At 38.6% G+C, this 20203-nt stretch overlaps 1 protein-coding gene across 1 annotated transcript; it reads left to right on the top strand.

Annotated features, from left to right (window-relative positions):
• The first annotated feature begins 4627 nt into the window (after positions 1 to 4627).
• LOC147608472 (uncharacterized) lies at positions 4628 to 9739 on the top strand. The gene is made up of 6 exons (XM_086789126.1): positions 4628 to 4848; positions 5242 to 5786; positions 6326 to 6509; positions 7970 to 8034; positions 8166 to 8382; positions 8675 to 9739. The coding sequence occupies exons 1-6, from the start codon at positions 4747 to 4749 to the stop codon at positions 9026 to 9028; spliced, it is 1467 nt and encodes a 488-aa protein (XP_086645252.1). The 5' UTR covers positions 4628 to 4746; the 3' UTR covers positions 9029 to 9739.
• Positions 9740 to 20203: the final 10464 nt, after the last annotated feature.

The following is a 20203-nucleotide window of genomic DNA, read 5'->3' as shown; positions in this document are numbered from 1 at the left end:
ACCACATGTGTGAAATATGTGCCTCCTTGAAGTCCCCCCTTCTCCTTACCAAGGTGTAAAAAATGTATCATTATACCAAAATATCTCAGTTTTTTACTAATAAACCTTGTACTAAGTCAACTCTTCATCTTATGTGGGCATTTACTCATTTTTGGATATTTTATTTTATTCATTGGATTTATCTCCTCCCCACACTTGGACTAATCCAATTGGTCCATAGGAACCTTAATTGGACCATAATCCAAAATTTTTTGAAAATCTAGACCCTTAGGCTAAGGTCCTTTATACACATTTTCAATTAATTCCAATTGCACATTGGAAAGTTCTTTTTGAATTTCTATTTCAAGGGAAACCATTTTATACACTAGGAGGACTTTTTTATCCAAAAATATCGCAATTCTGGACTACCTCCCTTTAGACATTTTCTCTCTCTAGGCCAAAACATGATAAAACAGGATCTTTCTTCTATTTCAGAGAGGGGAATAATTACAAGATCAGAAGGGGAGGTTCTTACACCTGTACACCTCAAAAGCTGGAGGGAGGAATCTTACAGATGCCCTAAAGGAGACGGAGGCACTCATCACTAAAAGGGGACATGAGCTGACACAAATTGCTAACCCCGATTGTGGGAAAGAGTTCTTTAAAAAAGTGATCTCGTACTAAGGGTGGGGTGAAAAGGCTAGCAAATTCACTATGCCGAAGGTGGCCAAGATTTCTTGAGCACATGTTTCAAATGAAGAGTAAGATCTTCAGCTCTCTTGATGCATTACAATTTTTTTAAAGTTATTAGAAACCTAATGCTTGTTTACAATGCAGGAAATGTAGGCTGCTTGACATAGTGGCGAGTTTGCTATGAGGGATGCGTAGATTCTGCCATTCGACAGAGCCTTCTTCATGTGGATCCATTGTCATGTGTACTGGTTCCAATTGACCAAGTATATGCTCAAATTGTACGTGAAGTTGGAGGCGGGCTCACTTGCACACAGTAGCTGGCATGCATGAAAGAGCCACAGAAGACTCTAGAGTAAGTATCATAGATGCCCTAAAATCTTACAGGAAGTCTTAGTTTAAGAAGGCATTCGTTAGTTGGAAAGGAAATATCTCATGTTGCTCTCTCTAACTTACTTCGCCCCTCTCTCTTCATGGAGGGGGGTTTGGAATTTCTATAATTGGAAGATGTACGTGAAAAAACTTGGTTTTATTCTTAGTTCAAACCAATAACCTCAATTGAAGGATATGTAAAATAATTATATCATCTTGCTCTCTCCAACTTAATTCGGCCCTCTTTGTCAGGGGGCATCTTTTTGGAATCCGCTCGCCCGATTCCCAAAAAGCACTCGCTCGAAAATGCTCACCAAATAAAACCCCCATCAGACTCCCTGCATGTGCGATGTACATCATCCATGCACCCCACTACACCCACTTGATTGCCGGCCACATTCTCGGAGCCCCTTAACATGCATTGATTTTTTGGGTAGGAGGGCAGCTAGCCTACACACACACACACACATAGACACAAGCTCAAGCACAGAGAAACGTGAGAGTGCTGGAAAAGATGTACTCAATAATAATAAAATGAAAGTAAAAATGAGTACTAAAAATCCTAGGGCTAAGTACCCAACACACAAGAGTGTGTTCACACGGGAAAAAACTGTGTCCAACCAATACCCGTGACTAAGCTGAGTTCACACGGGAAAAAACTGTGTCCAACCACAGGGAAAAATACCCGTGACTAAGCTGAGTTCACATCTAAACTAGCCAAGAGTGGCCGAGTGGACATGACCAACAAACCCCCCTCAAGTGAATGAGTAGCAAGGTGATAAAGTTGTGAATGCTGCCCTGCACTATACTCCACAGTAAGAGTGATCAAGAGAGATCACGATGGCAAAGATGAACTCCAGTGTCAATGGGAAAAGCAAGCACTATATGACGGGGAAAATGAGAAACCCCAATGTCATAGTGCAAATGGTAGAGCATAGTAGTACATAAACACATCACCTGAAATGCATGTCAAATATCATGTGGACATCAACTGCATAAAATCAAGAGGCATCGCATAATACCCCCCCTAAAGGCAAGCATCCAAATGCCAAACTGAACTGCATGTGATCCACATCAATGACAACAAGAGAGCAAATCATAGCTCTGTAACTGCACCAGTGCTAAGCATAAGAAGATGTAGCAGTATACGCATGTGTAAAGGTAACAGGATCCAGAAGTGCCTGTGAGACATGCAATATAAGCTGCAAATGAGAAACTCATCAATGGAGGGTCCGATGAGGAAAAATCACCAATGATAGGACTGATAAAAGTAAAAATTCAGCAATGGGGAAAGCTGAAAATTGGGAGAAAAAGTGGGAGCATGGGGCGGGGGCATAAGCCCCAATGCTATGAGAGGATGGGTAAACTCCCAACGATGCCATGATCAATGGCATGTATGGCAAGTGTAAAGATGCATAATCCCACAAATCAATAATATACATGTGACATGTTAAAACCATGAGGGCAAGCCAACACTAGCCAAGTGTGTAGAAGGCACTCCCAGTAAACATCACAATAGGCATATTTTACAAAAAATTTAATTTGAGGTTATTTACACTAAAAATTACTTGTGTGTCAAGACTTTTCCCTAGCATGGCAAGTTTAAAAAAGAAAACAATCCCGCTGCAAGATAAAACAACGTAAAAGGCATATCCAGTAGACATCACATAAGAGAAAGCATCTAGCATAGACAAGCATAAGGGTCAGCAACATAAGTTACCATGAGGCATCACCAATTGCATGTGGGCAAGTAAAATCCCCCCCCCCCAAAATGCATATGCCAGACAATGCATACCAAGAAGTACTGACTATAGAGCATAGACAACAAAAGCAACAGCATCAAAAGACATCTCTGCAGGTGATGAAGATGTAATGGTCAAGGTCTGTAATTGTGAGGATTCCTCTGTGCTCGATGTGTGACACTAAGAAAACCTCATAATTGTGAGGATTCCTATGTGCTAGATGTGTGACACTAAGAAAACTTTATAATTATCAATGGCATGTGAAGGCTTAACTTTTATGTGCACTGCCCTTCCAAGGGACCTAGGATATATACACTCATACCACTGAAATTGTGGGACAAAACTCATACCTTTTTAAATATAATGATGTTGAAAAGGCCAATATTTTGTCATCTAATATTCTTAGTAGTGCATGTGATATGTGTTTGTTGATGTAGTTTGAACACAATTTTTCCCTTGACACTTTCAAAATTGTTGAAAGTCCTTAGGGTAAGTAAGAACTATCATTAATATTTTCTACAACCTTTAAAGTCCTTAGGGTAAGTAAGAACTATCATTAATATTTTCTACAACCTTTAAAGTCCTTAGGGTAAGTAAACCTTCCCATGGCACAACAAATGTACACGTTTGGACCTTAACCACTTATTAATGCAAGTCATTTAGACTCTAAGAAATAAGCATTGTCATTCTTATATGGCAAAGGCATTGAATGAAACAAAATATGCAAAAACAAAATATGGCAAAGGCATTGAATGAAACAAAATATGCAAAAACAAATTAGCTTTATTTTTACCTAATATCAACCATTTCCAAGTATGAATACACTTTGGAGGACCCTTTTTTTCCCCTTTCTTGCACACTCTTTAAGTTTTAGAATTTTTGTTAGACTCAATTCTTTTAATGCCCTTCCTTGGAGGGATAAAGACACCTTGAAAGGGTATGGCAACCTTCATGCTTGAACCCTTTATGGTTAGGTATGGAATTTCAATGTTCACACTAAATGTGCAAATTATTTACAAAGTACTTGTATGATGCTCATTTTATTTTCTTTATTTAAAAATAAAATAAAAGCTTCAAGGTATTTTAGTTATATTTTTAAGATTTAAAAAACTATCTTTTAAGGATAACTCTATAAAAGTTTTAAATGTCTTTGATGAACACTCATATAAATGGCATGTGAAGACGTGACTTTCCATGTGCACTAGCTCATACTGTGATCTATATGTTTATTTCCAGAACATCAACCTAAATAAATATACACTTCATTTTTCTCGAGAAAAATATACACTTTGCTTAATAGAGGTTGTGAAATTTGCTCTTGTTGGGTGACTCTGGTGAGGTTGGAAAGATATAAAGTTTCTTTATTGCAATAATATATATATATAATATTGGTCTCAAAAAAATATGTACTCTTTATTTTAGGAAATTTTGTCTCCTTGACCATGGGCATATGATATGGTAAACATATTTTTGTTTTGTGGAAGAAATACATCTTTTTAAAAAGGGTCTACTGGCTTGTCTCTTTTGCTTAACTTTTATGAGGACTTAGTCAAGTTCCCTCTCTCTCTCTCTCTCTCTCTCTCTTTTCCCCTCTCTCTCTCTCTCTCTCCCCCTCCCCTCCCTCTTTCTCTCTTCCCCCAACCCCTCTCTCTCTCTCCGTCAATTGTCCTTGAGATGACATGGAGCTACCTCGGTTCAAGTCTCTCTGTCGATTGATCTCTCTAGATCAATAAAGTCAATAAAGTCGACGTTAAGCGGCTCTCTCTCTCATCGCCAACAACCCCTCTCTCTCTCTAACAACACCTCTCTCTCTCTCTCCCCCTCCCTCTTTCTCTCTCCGGAGGGAGAGAGAGAGAGAGAGAGGGGTGTATTTGCACTTCTCGTTGTCATGGGGCCTTAACTATTTTAAAGCTTTAATGGCAAAGAGTTGCAGAGCTTCTTTTCTTGTGGGTGCGGGGGAGCTATGGCGTGGGTGAAGCTCAATAACCTCCATCGTATCAACGTTGCGGCCTTGTTTTTGCTGGCCGTCGCCCTCTCCACTACCCTCTACTTCACAACCCAAAAGGTTCGCAACCCCATCCTAACCTTATTGGCTAATATTGCTCACAAATCTGGATAATCAGTGCTTTAAGAAAATAATCAGAGCTTACCACAATCCTATGGATTTTGAGTTATTACAAGCTTTATGGCTAATTATAGACCATACTAAGCCAATTTACGATTAATTAATGATTGCCGTACAAGGGTAAATCATATTCAGAGCACGTAAAATAATTAATTAGTGGACAAATTTTCTCAATTGAACTGCCCACAGCATGGCAAAGGGCATTGTATCAGATTGATCAGGGTAATTAGGATAGCTACTGCACAAAATGATGTATTAATGCATTCATTTAGATGGTTTGGCTATGCCGATTAATATATAAACCCGTGGATTAATGTTTGCTTGAATCTGCAGCTCCAATCAGACATCCTTGCATACAGAGTGGGGGGCAACTTGAGACCCAGCACCAAAAACTTCTGGGAGAAGCTCACAAGGGCTCCTCTGGTTTTCCAGTGTGCATACACAACCTGTTCTAAGAAACCGGATTCAAATCTCCGGCCGAATCTCAATTCGAACGACACCACCATGTGCCCAAGCTATTTCAAATGGATACAAGAGGATTTAGGCCCATGGAAGGCAAAGGGGATCACAAGGAAGCTTCTCAAGAGAGCTCAAAAATTTGCCTCTTTCAGAGTGATAATCGTGAAAAACAGGCTATTTTTGGAGCCTTACCATCCTTGCTATCAGACAAGGGCCCTGTTCACAGTTTGGGGTATACTGCAGCTTCTGCAATTCTACCCCAATTTGGTACCGGATGTAGATTTGATGTTTAACTGTGAGGATCTACCTCAGGTTTCCAAGCAAGACTTCAGCAAGAAGTTGCCACCCCCCGTGGTGAGATACTGCAGCACCCCGGATTTCTTTGATATCCCATTTCCGGATTGGTCCTTTTGGGGATGGTAAACACTCTCCTTCCTTCCTGTTTTCGGGTTAAAATAAGCATGCATGTCACTTGTATGTGCATGCACGTGTGTGTGTGTGTATCCATGTGCGTGCATGCATGTGCGTGCATGCATGTGTGCGAGAGTGCATGTGCCTGTGTTTGTGAGCATGTGTGCATCTTTTTATCATTCCCTTTTACAATCCAGGTATATATGTATGTGTGTGCATGTTTGCACTTGTGTGTGCATGTTTGATCATTGCCTTTAATGATTTAAGCCATTGCATCTCTCCGTGCATTGGGATTCTCTTGGACAGGAGCTTGGGGCATTGAAAACTTTAATCACTGAAATGGGGAGAGTTGGATTTTCTCGAGCTTGATCTTTATTAGAGGTTGGTCTTTAACAAGAAACTTGTCATAGAAATTCATCTGTACGCATTCGCTTGAGTGGGCATGATAAGCTCTTGAGTTTGATAAGCCTTGCTTGATAGGATGTCTCTTATAGCCTGCTTTGTATGCGGTGGGGGACTGATAAGCTCTTAATTTTGTTTTTATTAGGCCAGAGATTGGTTTGGGGGACTGGAACGAGGAACTTGCTAGCATTTTAAAGGGCTCGAACACCACATTCTGGGAAGATAGGAGGCCAAGTGCCCATTGGAAAGGCAATCCATACATGGCAGGTGTAAGGACGAATCTTTTGAGTTGCAATTCATCTGCTTGGAATGCAGAAATCTTTCGACAGGTAATATAAGTTTCAGATGCTTCACAAGTAATCTCATCAAGTCCAGTTTGCATTCTCTTAGTGACGAAAATGGTGCAATTGCACCATGAAAAACCTGCATCCGCATGTACATGCATGTATGTAGCATGTGCGATGAACATACATGTGCGCATGCATATATGTACGCATGTGCATCACACATGTATGTATGTGTGTGCATGCAGTTTCAATCACACATGTATATGCATGTGTGCGCTCGTGCACATGCAGTTGCACCTTGAAAACTGGCATGCGCATGCACATAAACATGCATGTATTTGTTTACTTTCCAGTTGATGCTCTTCACCTTTACCTTTTACATCATGAATAACCTTTGATTAGACAAACATATATCTAATCAACCCACACATAAATAGAAGAGACTTGTGTAAATCTGGAGTGCGGATCTCAGAACTACTGAACTGTTAACAAGATCAAAACTTAAATAGCTACAGCACAAAACCACAATCACCATGAAACAAGCTTTGAGGGTACCATATCTTCTTCTCCTAGTGACTGGATGTGTGAGAAGACTCCATGGAATGCTAATTCCACCGTTAACCCAAGCTGTAAAAGGCTTCAGCCCTTGCTCGATGCCATAAGCTATGATGAGAGCCATGCCAGTGAAGACATTATCAGTCCCAAAAAAAGGAACTTCGAGATATGTCAGATAATATGGGGAGTTCACGGTGCTGCTCTTGCAGAAGCAGGTTGCATTCTGAAGGGGTTTAGCAGGGCAGCGAGGAATATCCATACAGATGGTGCAGAGGAGGATCTGGGCGGGGCAGAGCTGGCAGACCTTGTTGCTGTTATTGCAGAGCTGGGCAGAGCTGTGATGAGGCAGTGGGGATTGAGCGCTGCTGCACAAGTGGGGCAGTGGGATTGGAGCACAACAGGGTGGCACCAGCGGAAAAGGGCAGTGCACAGAGCAGAGCTGCACATGGCAGAGCAGAGCAGCAGAAGAGGGGCAGCATGCCAGGCTGAGGGTACGGTGCATTGGCAGCAGAGTGATGGCATTTTGTGGTAGAGTGGCGGCTCCAATAGGTGGGGTGCCTTTTTCACTTAGGCAACTTCCTTCCTTAGTCATAGAAATGGGGATCTCCCTTCATAGGAAAGGGTGGCCATGCACCTCACCCACCACCTTGCATGTGTGTGTGTGTGTGTGTGTGTGTGTGTGTGTGTGTGTGTGTGTGAGAGAGAGAGAGAGAGAGAGAGAGAGAGAGAGAGAGAGAGGAACTTACACTCATGCACACATGCGCTCATGAGCTCCCTGTTGCACCCAACGTTTTTGGACAAAGTCCAGCCTGATCTGCCTTCCTAGTGTTGGGAATTGGAATAGGGCATATCTATGCAAAGTATGCAACAGTCTTGGTATAGAAGGAATTCCTATGAGGAAAGGCTGATATTATTGCAGACAACTCATGGTGTATTCCCTTCTGCAGGACTGGATTGCCGAGGGGGCAAGTGGGTTCAATCGCTCGAAGCTTTCAAATCAATGCAACTACAGGTGACGACTGCATTACAAACCCAGCCATGGTTTTTACCTTTCTTTTAAGAGAGCCCAAGCACAGATCTAGAAGAGTTCGAAGTCCTCTGATTGAAGCAAAACTCATATGCTTGAATTATTATCAAGAGCAGGTACAAGATCTATGTCGAGGGATCCGGATGGTCTGTTAGCCTGAAATATATCCTGGCATGTGGCTCTCCAATGCTGTCCATCGCCCCAAGGTACCATGATTTCTTCTCAAGGGGTCTAATGCCTCTCGTTAACTACTGGCCTGTGAGATCGGAACCCGACAAGATGTGCAACTCCATCAAGTTTGCGGTCGATTGGGGGAATGCTCATCTGGAGGAGGTACGTAAAATCGATCCCTGTAAGGTGCACATCATTTGTTTAGACTGTAGCCTCACCCAAGCACCCTTTTGGGTGTATGTTTGCAATGATCACAAGGACTTAACACAATGCTGATGATGATGATTAGGATTATAATCTCTCTTTGGATTGAGACATGATATTAGGGGATGATAGTTGTTAGGTTTATGATATCTTTTGGGTGCTCAAATGCAATGCTAGTTATATGTGGGCACTCACGGTTGGGTTTGCCATGCTGAGCTCTCACACGCTTTTTATTTTTGTTGTGTATCAGGCCAAGACTTTGGGGAGAAAAGGGCAAGAGTTCAGTGCCGACAAGGTGAGCATGAAGCATGTGTATGACTACATGTTGTATGTATTGAGGGGATATGCAGAGCTGCAGAGGTTTAAGCCAGCTGTCCCAGAGAAGGCGGCGGAGGTGTGCAGCCACTCCATACTATGCTTGGCAGAGCAGAGTGAGAAGCGATCCATGGAGCACTCCCTTGTGAAGGCGGCCAGCAGCGAACCTCCATGCAAGCTTGAAAACAATGATGATGGTCATGCAGAAGAGAGCGTTAGCAAGTTGAAAGAAAGGCAGGCCACAAACCTCAAGAAAGTGAGAGATTGGGAAGATAATATCACCTCTTGAGTTTAAGAGAGTTCATGGAGCATTCATTCCTACATTTTTTATTCCAAATTTTTGAGAGAGAAAAAGGATAAATATCAAAACAAGCAAACAACAAAAAAAAAATTGTTGCATAATCCATCACACCATCATATTCAAGTTCCCTTCATTGAGGCTTAGGTTATTTAGATGCTAGGACTCACCTTAAATTGTTTAGTATGATATAATTGGTCAATTGAAGGACCAGCATTTAACCCCTTGTATTATGAAGTGGTGGTGTAGCAGTTTATGCATCAGGCTCCCGATCATATTTGAAGTCCCGTTCCTTGGTGCCATCGTATGAATCATATGTGATCCACTCTGTAGGGGCTTATTGATTCAAGTCCCACTTGCCTACACTTTGGTGCTGCCATATGGATCATATGAGGTTTGTTCAGTCTCTTTTGGCTACAAACTCCCACACACCTAGGGGGTTTCCAAATTTGAGATTGCCATTAGTATTAGTAAGGGATGAATGTCTTATGGAGGAGAAAGAGAGCCTATGTGGACCCCACATACAATAAATAGTAGCTAAGATTAGATAAACAAATTGTTGCACCATTCAAATGTATGATTCTGATGTGGAGTCACCTTTTTTCCTAGTTGAAGTCTAAGGCAAGGTGACAAGAAGGACAAGAGAGAGAATAACGAGGGTCTTAATAAGTTCACACCTAAACAATAAATATCTTTTACCCAGGATGAATGACCTTTATTCAATGATTTTGGTGAGTGACTTCTTAAAGTTTAATTTGAGAATCATGGCTTTGGAGCTAGATACGAACACTATTAGATTGGTATTACCATTTGGGCTCACTAATGCACCAACCACTTTCCAATAGATGATAAACGATATCTCTCGTCCATATTTGGGAATTGCTTGTGAGAGTCTTCTTAGATGACATCCTAGTAAGAACCTGAAGGAACATGGTGGACGTAATAGAATTTCTCAAAAAAAGAAGTCTTGTTTGCAAAAAATAAGGTAAATGTGATTTTTTTAAATATGAGCTTTTGTATCTTGGTTAATTGTGATCAGATTGGCTATGAGAAAATAAAAAAAGTGTGGCCAATTTTTTAAAAGCATCACTTTCTTGGGTTTGTAAATTTTCTTCATAGCTTTATTTGGATTTATGTAAACATTACATTGCCTCTTTCAAATCTCTCTAAAGGTGTGGAGAAAGGCAAGTACAATGAACTGTGGAGTTGGACAAATGTTTCAAAGAGTTGAAACACGAATCTATTATAGTTTCTATGCTCCAAATTGTGGAATGTAATAACCCATTTGTGGTTGAAATGGATGCCCATGATTATGGTATTGACATAGCTATATTTCAAGATAGTGGGTCAATGGCGTTTGAGAGTAGAAAGCTAATTGAATCATAAATAGCCTATGCTTGAGATATGTTGTGATTGATGTAATAAAAAAGTGAAGACATTATTTGTACGACTCTTGAGACCGTAAGAAATATCGGATTGCAAAAAGTGAGGTGCTAGTTAAAAACTAAGGCTTGAGCAGGCAGAGGGCTAATTAAATAGTCACGTGAAGTTTGAATTTTACCCTACCTATATTTTCTCAACATGAAAATGTAGGGCTACCGTTTGCAAAACCATGCAAATGCGCGTATGAGATGATATATCATTTTGGCGAGTCTGTTTAGTGAGCATTCTTGTGATTCCCCTTATCTCTCATTTTTCCCTATTGATTGGCAAGGACGTGAGATGGCCACAAACATGCATGTCGAGCAAGCAAGAGAGAGGATTGAGACTAGACCAACACAAATGTTTAGAGAAGTCATCAATCATATACATTAAGAAAGGGCTAACTCCACAATGAACAGAAAAAGGCAGTAATGTCCAACTCCTACTGACACTAAGTGTAAGGAAGTTATTAGCATGATTGCAATGTTGATGGCGATGGCAATAGCAATGATGATGGTCATGTTTGGACTCCTAGTCTTGCATGGTGCTTGTAGAGAGATTCCATGGCTATGGGAGTGAAGGTAGAGCTTCAATCAGCTTGATGCAAGTGAGGAGAAGGTGGCCTACATGGTGGTTCTCACTCATAGAGGAGAAGCTCATGAGAGAGAAAACCTTACACTCAAACCTATCCATGCAAGTAACCATCAAGCTATGCAAGGATCCAACAAAACACAAGCAGGAGAGTAGGGAAGAGGGAGAGATCACAAGTATTCTATTGTAAGGAAATTAATGTGTATTAAGTCAACATTGACTTATAAATGCCTATAGTGTTCACATTGGGCCGTGCAAAACTTAAAAATGGTCCATGGACACTATTTTAGTCTTAAGAAAATATATACATGAAGTTTATGACTTTCCTATTTGGCATTAAGTACACGGTAAGACTACTTAATAAAGTACATTCCGTCTTACAAAAAATAGGCTTCCATTAAATGTGGGTAAGATGGCAAGGCACCTTCTTATGATATGACATGTGAGAAAACCCATGTTAACCTGTGGAGTATCCCTTGTTGGGGCTTTATTTATCCTTGATTGGATGTATTTCCATTCAAGAACTAGATGATGGTGGTGGAAAGGCTTGGTGTTGGCCTTACAAGTTGCCGTGACTATAGAAATTAGCTCTCATGATATCCCATTGTTTGACAATACACATAATACAAGGCTTGTCAATTGAGAGCATTCTAAACTCATATGGTTCATGAAGCATATGGCACACCAAACCATCTTTCTTCATGGGTATAGATGGGGTTGACCTTTGTGAGTCTCTTCATGGGACCTTGCGAGTCTCTCTCCAGTCAAAAGGGTGGAGGTGTATATGGTGGGAGAGGTGGATAATATTCCATTAGGTGGGATAATAATGAGGTGGGAATCCACTCTACATTTGGAGGCATATGGAGGATAATATCCCATGTGATGGACTTCAATAAGTGAATCTTTATGGCTTATAGGCCGTGTTGATACTATGGGTTCTCCTATGGTGGTAAGTGGTGGTATTGGGCACTTCGTGGGTCTCGATCATATGGGTAGATCCCATAGGTGTAGATGGTGTCGAGTGATGCTCTCCAATAGAGGTTCCTACATGAAATATCATGGTTGAGCAATGTCCTCCAATAGAGGTTTCTACATGAATTCTTTTCATCTACCTGAGCCACATGGGTCTCCTTCTATGCTTGATTGTCTATGGAACCTAGTCCTCATGTGGGTCTCATGGAGGTATACCACTCTTGCCATCCGATACGGATCGTGTATTGTCCTTCTCTTTCAAAAAAACCTCATGCAAATAAGCTTTTAAGCTTAGCCCAAAAATTTGATTAGAAGATGTGGATGAGAGAATCGACCTATGGGTTGATTCACTATCACTCGTCTCCTAAAAATTTAAGAATGGGATAACTCAAACAAGTTCCCACTGAGGGTAGTGAGTTGCAAGTTGGTTGCACTATCATTGAACAAGAAGTTATTTCAAACTAGCCTCCGTGATGATTTTCAAAGGAAGAGTTTGTGGTGAAATTAGGAAAGTGTACAAGTTCTAGAATTTTTAATCTCAGTCTCACCCAATTTTGAAATTCCTCAATGGGACTTAAGTAACATGCATATCTTGAGTCAAGGTATGTGTATGGTATGTGGTATGTGCATAACTAGAGGTCAAGGCATGTGTATATGCTGAATGAGCGTGTTGAGTCAACAAACATGCGTACTTTGAGAGTCGAGCAATTTATGTGGGTAAAGATCAAGAAATAAATGTTTACATAGGTTCAATAAAGGTGTATATATTCCATCTCCAATGTCCATGTGAACTATCCAAGCCAATTTCCTTTTAGTTCAATAAAGGTATGCGTATAGGGAGACTCTATACCATCTCCAATGTCCATGTGAATCCACGTGAATCCATGTGAAGTGCCTTTTGGCTTGTCTAGAGTCCATAGTGAAGTATTAACCAAAGAAACATGTTTTTTTCCATAGAATAACTTTAAATGAGAGTCTTTTATCTGCAATTATCGAGAAATCATTCTCAAGTTGAAAGGTATGGATGACTTTCAAAAAATTCATGAATTTATTTGCAGATTAAATTCAGACTATAAGAATCAAGTTAAACAAAATGAGCCGAAAACTTTAGAAGAAGCAATTAAGTTTGCTTTGACAACATAGTCGAAAAGAAAAAGCGTGCGCATAATGCACAACGGACATCTAGTGTGTCTGAGGGTTCCAAGCATCAAGGTCAAAATAAAAGAAAGGGACCTAACCAAAAGAATGACCAATCCAAGAAGACTAAAAGACTACAAAAAAATTCGAAGCATGAAGATTTTAAAAGAGCTAAAAAAGAAAATTTATGTTTTCACTACATGGAAAAAATGAGAAAAATCAGCATGATCAAAGTAAAGAAAAGCAAATGCACACTATTCAAGTACTCCCTCTAGAGACTTCTCGTAAGTTTAAAGAGGTTCAAGTTTATTATCCTGATTCTACTCATGCGTGTTGTATCATGTCATCGACGTGGGTGCCAACATTTGGACCACATGAGTTCGTTCAAATGCATGGTCACGTATGTACGAGTTATGATTGATGATGTATTGCAAGGTTTGTATATAGAAGATCCAATTTACAAGAGTGAGTTTACAACAATAGGGACTCAAAATATTTAGCAAAATATATTTTTAAACGAGAACTTCCAAAAATTGTCTAAAAACACCTTTTACAGTGGCCAAACAGAGACTGAAACAAGCTTGAAATGTAAATATGACCCTAAATTTATAGTATAAAGTACTACGCATAACACAGGTACCTCCAGATCTACGAAGACAACTCCTTAAACAAAGATATGTAGCTCCCAAAGCTACCCAGGGGGTGTCATACCAGAAAACGAGAAAGGGAAAACAATAATGATACTCTTACGTGTGTATCATTTCCTTTACCTTTGTAGCTTCCTTTTCTTATCGCTCATCTCCTTAGCCTAAACTAGGCTTTGATACCATGAAAAGATTGGGGGAGGACAGAGAGCTTAAGCTCTTGCAAGCACACACACACTCTGAACACAACGATGGAGAAGACACACGGAAATGGAAGGCTAAAATCTTCTTCCACTTGTTGCTCTCTAAAGAGGTCTATAAAAGATAATTGAAAACCAACATAAGTACTAGAGTACTTTGTACAAGTAATCCATAATATGAACATGCTAATTAGGTAAGCTAGCAAGATAAGTATACCACAACTTGGTTGGACTACGTAGGTGTAGTCCAGTTGTAGAATCACTAGAGCGAAGATCCATCGTTGACGTTGAGGTAAGTGTTGGGAATAATATTGATATCCATCATGTGTTATAAAGAGAAAGTTAGTGGAAATGGTTTCAGCCTTAGGTTAGTATAGATCAAGGAATAGCTAGCCTTGGTTTATGCATATAACCTAGGGTCAATTTGCATGGATGAGGAGATAAGAGAACTTGTGGGGTGAAGCTTAATTGATCATCATCTAGGCGGCCCTCTCCTCCTCCTATATAACCACCATCTAACTCTTGGTGAGAACACTCATTGTACTAGATAGCCATTGGGCTTTGTACCAGTTGTGGTAATACTACACGCTTAGTGATCCTTTGTAGAATATGAGCTCTTGCATTAGTTATAGTGAGTGTTGTTTATCATTCTCAAGCTTATGTTAATCTTAGTGATTAAGTAGAAATTCAAGGTCAAGTTAACTATGCTTGAGATAAGCTTACATAATGCTTGGTCTCATTAGGTGGATATGTTACAGGTATATATTTTATCATATTTTTTTATGAATTAATAATCGTACAAAAATATGTTTAATTTATTTTTCGCAGGATTCAACTTAATGGAATGTGCAAGTGGGCACAAGATTAATATATAGGTGTATATGTGCACAAAGTCATTTTATGTAATAAGGCCCACTAACAATTTTATTTGGGCAAAGGTTTTTATATGTACAAACCTTAGGAGACTTCATATGGTTAAAAATGTGTAAAGCAATACCCCAAAAGTGGAAAAAGGAAGCCCAATTTGTACGCTCATCTATTCTTAGCTGCTTGGGCTATTTTTATGAAATAAAATTCTCTAAATACTCATGTCGTGGAAGTGGAGCTACACGACATGGGGGGGAGATTGCACCCAGTCTTGTCTTGATGGTGATGTTATTATTTCAATCTTGCCTTATGTTATGCTATGTGATTTGATTTCAATTTAATTCAAGTATTTGTTTTAATTTTTGATATATTTTATGTATATGCATATATAAATATATATTATCGAGCTGAAACCTTTAAGTACTCATTTCCAAAAGCTTTTAAAAGCTTATTGCTTTAAGTTTTCAAGGCTTATGTTTTCCAAAAGCTTTGTAAGCTTTTATTAATAAAGCTTACTTGATTAAAAGCTTTATTAAGCTTTTAATAATAAAGCTTGATAAGCTTATATATAACAAACCATATATATATATATATATATATATGTCTCTCTCTCTCTCTCCACCTTTCGGCGTCGGGCCATTTTAGAATTGCAGTCCGCTTTATGCTATGCGATGGCCGATTCACATTATAGCCTTGCCAAGCTTTATTTTATTTATTGTTATTATTATTATTATTTCAAGGCTTTTAAATATATATTGCTATCTTGAGTGCCCCTTTTTCTCCCTTTAGTTTCAAATTGGCCATCACCCATCTCGCCACTATGTACTGACCACCATCATTTGCCACACAAAGGTTTAAGCTTTGATTATTAAAGCCATGTAATAAAGCCTCATATTATAAAACTTATAATATAAGCCTATATAGCAAAGCTTTTATATATTGATTGCTATAATTAAGGTCTTTTGTAATCAACCAAGATAAACAAATACTTTTTAAATTCTTCTACCATTGCTTTTTTGGAGGTTAAATTTAGGATTTCACGGACTACAACCAACATTAGACCTTTAAAAGTTTTGTCAAGGTTTGCTTTTTATAGATTTTATTAGGGATTGTTAATTATCACAAGTCAACTTGGAGGACAACAACTTCTCTTCGACATACAAGCTCCCAACTTTTATGAATTACATGTGAAAGCTAACTAATAACTACACCCTCTAAATTTTAGAGGTTAACAATTGAAGTTATGAATTGAAACTAGCTTACAGATTAGTATATGTAAAATTTTTGATGATTTACCAGCTAAGTATTCACCTTCTGTAATTTGATTACTTGTATAAAATGAAAATTTTTACTCATCAATTTGTTTTCTTTCAACTTTTTACAGTCCAACACAAGTAAGTTCCTCTATTTTCCATAATTGAAACATCACATATACTTGTAATATTTGTGACCTTTTAATGATGTATTTTGTAGCAAGGTTGTTCGACACTTGCAAGTAAGTTCCTATCCTTCATAGCTAAGTAAATAATTCTTCTAATATTTCTAAGTAAATTTTATCTTTCATACAGTGACTCAAACACCTTCCAAGTAAGTTTCTCATCCCTGTTCTTATAATAGTGATCATGCTTAAATATTCATTGATAAAACTTTAAGATTTTATTTCTTATGAATTCATAATTAAATATAATCGTAGAGTTACATATGGAATAATAATTATATTTCAATTCGTTCGGGTTTTTTTTCTCATTTTTCTCAATCTAAAGTATCATTACAGTTGAATATATAAAAAGGTACGACTCTCTACACTTGAGTTTCGTGTTTATTATTGAAGTTTATTTCAACTTCAAAAGTAAATTAACCTTTCATCATCTAGACTTGTTTACTTAATCAATTTCATCTACTTTTGGTTTATAATCTCACGTATCCTTGAGTGTCAAAATTCTTTTAACAGATAATTTTAATGACACCAACGATAGAGGTATGTATATACATATATTCACTTTCTTTTATACAAATTTTTCATAAGTATTTCTATAATCTCTTTCCAACCTAATAATCTAATTAATGAACCTTACAGTCAACATTAGGATTAGTTCAAGTTCAATAACTTAAATGAAATTTCTAAATAGAGAAAAATTGTGTCAGAATTTAAGTTTCAGAGGGAACTGGCCACTCCGCCTCAAACTTCTATTTTGAAGGAAGTGATGTATGAAATTAATTTGGTGGTATGGGACATCAGATTGGTTTCATATACTTACTCCAGACACATTTATGTCTTCTATCTTTCTACCATCCTATTTGTGTATGTACAATGTGCCTATGTGGTATGGGACACTTAAACTCGTCTTATATACATTCATTTGATTGGTTCATTGCATATGCATTTTGTGTAAATCTAGTCTTCCACACCAATCATGAAGTCATCCTCTCATGTGTTTATGCCACTATATATCGGGGACACCCATATATGGCATGCTTTTGTGCCTCCACTGTTGTTTCAGTTGGCTCGTATGGAGGGGTGATTCTCGGGGTACTTACACCTACAGCAAACATGTGTGTGGTCGCCTTCACTATTTGCTTCAGTTGGTTCGTATGGAGGGGTGATTCCCGAGGTACTTATGCCTAGAAAACATGTGTATGGATGTTATTTGATTATTTATGGATTGTCTATATCTCAAGACGACGACGGGATTAATTGACGTGTTCAATTAATTGTTTGACTAATGCAGATACTGTCTGAGTATAGCAACGAGAAGTGCGAGGGTATCGATTGAGGTGTCACACTATACGAGGGTACCGATTGAGGTGTCGTATGGCTGATGCATTTAGAGAGGTGTGAAGATGATGATCATTTTTCTTTTGTATTAAACTTTTTGTACATGTTATTTTTTATTTGATAATCAGTGTGACGATCACCAATTTTGGTGTCTCACGAGTTTTTCTTGATTGGTATCCCATGTCCATAAGAACCTCTGAGCCATGCCTTTGTGCCTCTGAGCCATGTTCGGACCTTTGAGTTTACTTTGCAAGTTATGACATCAAAAATCTTGTTCTCTTGGCATTTTTCTTATACAATTGAGGACAATTGCTTCCTCAACGAGAGGACTGTTTACAGGTATATTTTTGATGAATTAATAATCGTACAAAAATATGTTTAATTTATTTTATGTAGGATTCAACTTAATGGAATGTGCAAGTGGACACAAGATTAATATATAGGTGTATATATGCACAAAGTCATTTTATGTAACAAGGCCCACTAACAATTTTATTTGGGCAAAGGTTTTTATATGTACAAACCTTAGGAGACTTCATATGGTTAAAAATGTGTAAAGTAATATCCCAAAAGTGGGAAAAGGAATCCCAATTTGTACGCTCATATATTCTTAGCTCCTTGGGCTATTTTATGAAATAAAATTCTCTAAATACTCATGTTGTGGTGGGAAGTGGAGCTACACGACATGGGGGGGAGATTGCACCCAATCTTGTCTTGATGGTGATGTTATTCTTTCACTCTTGCCTTATGTTATGCTATGTGATTTGATTTCAATTTAATTCAAGTCTTTATTTTAATTTTTGATATATTTTATGAGTTTTTAATTATTCCTTCAAGAAGTACAAAAAGGGTCTCGTGTCAGGATATTAGTTAAATAATTGTTTTTAGTAACAAGGTCAAGCTAACGATGCTTGAGATAAGCTTACATAATGCCTCCATAATGCTTGGTCTCATTGGGTGGATATTAGTTAAGTACTTGTTTGTTGGTAATAAGATTAGTTCTATTTGAATTTAAGCTTTGTGCTTTCCTTGCTAACTAAGTTTAGTTTTCTTTAAGCTTTGTGCCAAGCTACCAAACTCCAATATAATATCAGAGCCACTTTCTAAGGGAGCTACATCCTAGGAGTAGTTTTATGGGGAGGTAGCCTTTTTCTTAGTGGATTTCTTTGTGAGTTTGATGATTAGTTTTCTCCTAGTTCATACACCAACATGGCATTGTTAAGTAAGTTGAGAGAGAAAGCACCTTTGTGGGTTATTTTGTTGAGTGGTTAAGTGAGTTGAAAGCGAAAGAAACTTTGTGGGCTATTTCATTTAATGGTTCTCTTCTTTAAATTTTATGTTAGTACAAGCAAGCGAGAGAGAGAGAGAGAGAGAGAGAGAGAGAGAGAGAGAGAGAGAGAGAGACTCTATGTGAGCATCTCTGTTAGAGAGAGTGGAAGAGAGAGTGATTATACTCTTACTACTATTTATGTCCTTCCTTTTGTGAAGCTCCAACTTCATCAAGAGAGACCTCTATCTAGAATGAGTGCTTCTCTATGAAGCTCCAACCTTCCTTGCTTCTTTGTGAATATCCAACTTCATCAAGAGAGACCTCTATAAAATCTATGCTTTTGTGTGAAGCTCCAAACTTATCAAGGTGGTGGTCTCTGTTGTGATCTGCAAAATCTACCCTTCTTTGTGAAACTCCAAGGTGGCGATCTCTATGAAACACATGCTTCTTTGTGAATACTTCTTTTTGAAGCTCCAAAATTATCAAGGTGGTGGTCTTTGCTATGATCTGCAAAATCTACCCTTCTTTGTGAAACTCCAAGGTGGCGATCTCTATGAAACACTTGCTTCTTTGTGAAAACTTCTTTTTTAAGCTCAAACAACTTTAGGGTAGTAGTGTGCTTATTTGTGAAGTTCTTGAAAGTGACAAATGTACATGACATCAAAATCTACCCTCATTTGTGAAACTCTAAGGTGGCGATCTCTATGAAACACTCACTTGTTTGTGAACGCTTCTTTGTGGAGCTCTAACAAGTGCAAGGGAGCGAGGGCCTCTATAAATAATGCGCTTCTATGCGAAGCTCCTACAAGTGACAAATGAGCCATGTGACATCAACATGGAGCGATGTACCAAGAAACAACCCAATGTGGCTGTGTGAAGAGAAGCAACAGCTTGCCAACTGTGTGAAGACCTATCAGCAATGTGTGAAGAGTCAATAGCCCTAAGCACCATCACCTGTGTGAAGAACGCATGCGTGAAGAACCACTGATGAGTGTGTGAAGAAACAAGAGTGGTTGAAACCCTGTAGTAGTCATGCCAAGTTGCCAAAAGCATGAGTAAGCATGGCTGACCAGCAAAGTCTAAAAAAGGGGTATCTAGATCTTGGTTTTGTTAGTTAGAGACAGAACTAAACCAAGAAAGAATACTACACAATTGGAGAGTGAGAATACTCAACACAAGAGACCAATGAGTGATAAGATCACAAAGAGCTACGCACTAAGCTTATTGTTTCATTTAGGTTCTATTCTTGAGAAGTTTCTCCTACAATTACCTCGAGTTCTAGTTCTA

This window comes from Cibotium barometz, chromosome 53 (assembly GCF_041138505.1).
Source record: "Cibotium barometz isolate CiBa-2024 chromosome 53, ASM4113850v1, whole genome shotgun sequence".
Taxonomy (NCBI): domain Eukaryota; kingdom Viridiplantae; phylum Streptophyta; class Polypodiopsida; order Cyatheales; family Cibotiaceae; genus Cibotium; species Cibotium barometz.
This window is presented reverse-complemented; position numbering and strand designations above follow the sequence as displayed.

Coding starts and splice junctions, on each gene's coding strand:
- LOC147608472 (XM_086789126.1), top strand. CDS start 4,747: ATGGCGTGGGTGAAGCTCAATAACCTCCATCGTATCAACGTTGCGGCC. Junction 4,849..5,241: donor TCTACTTCACAACCCAAAAG/GTTCGCAACCCC, acceptor TTGAATCTGCAG/CTCCAATCAGACATCCTTGC. Junction 6,510..7,969: donor ATGCAGAAATCTTTCGACAG/GTAATATAAGTT, acceptor TCCCTTCTGCAG/GACTGGATTGCCGAGGGGGC.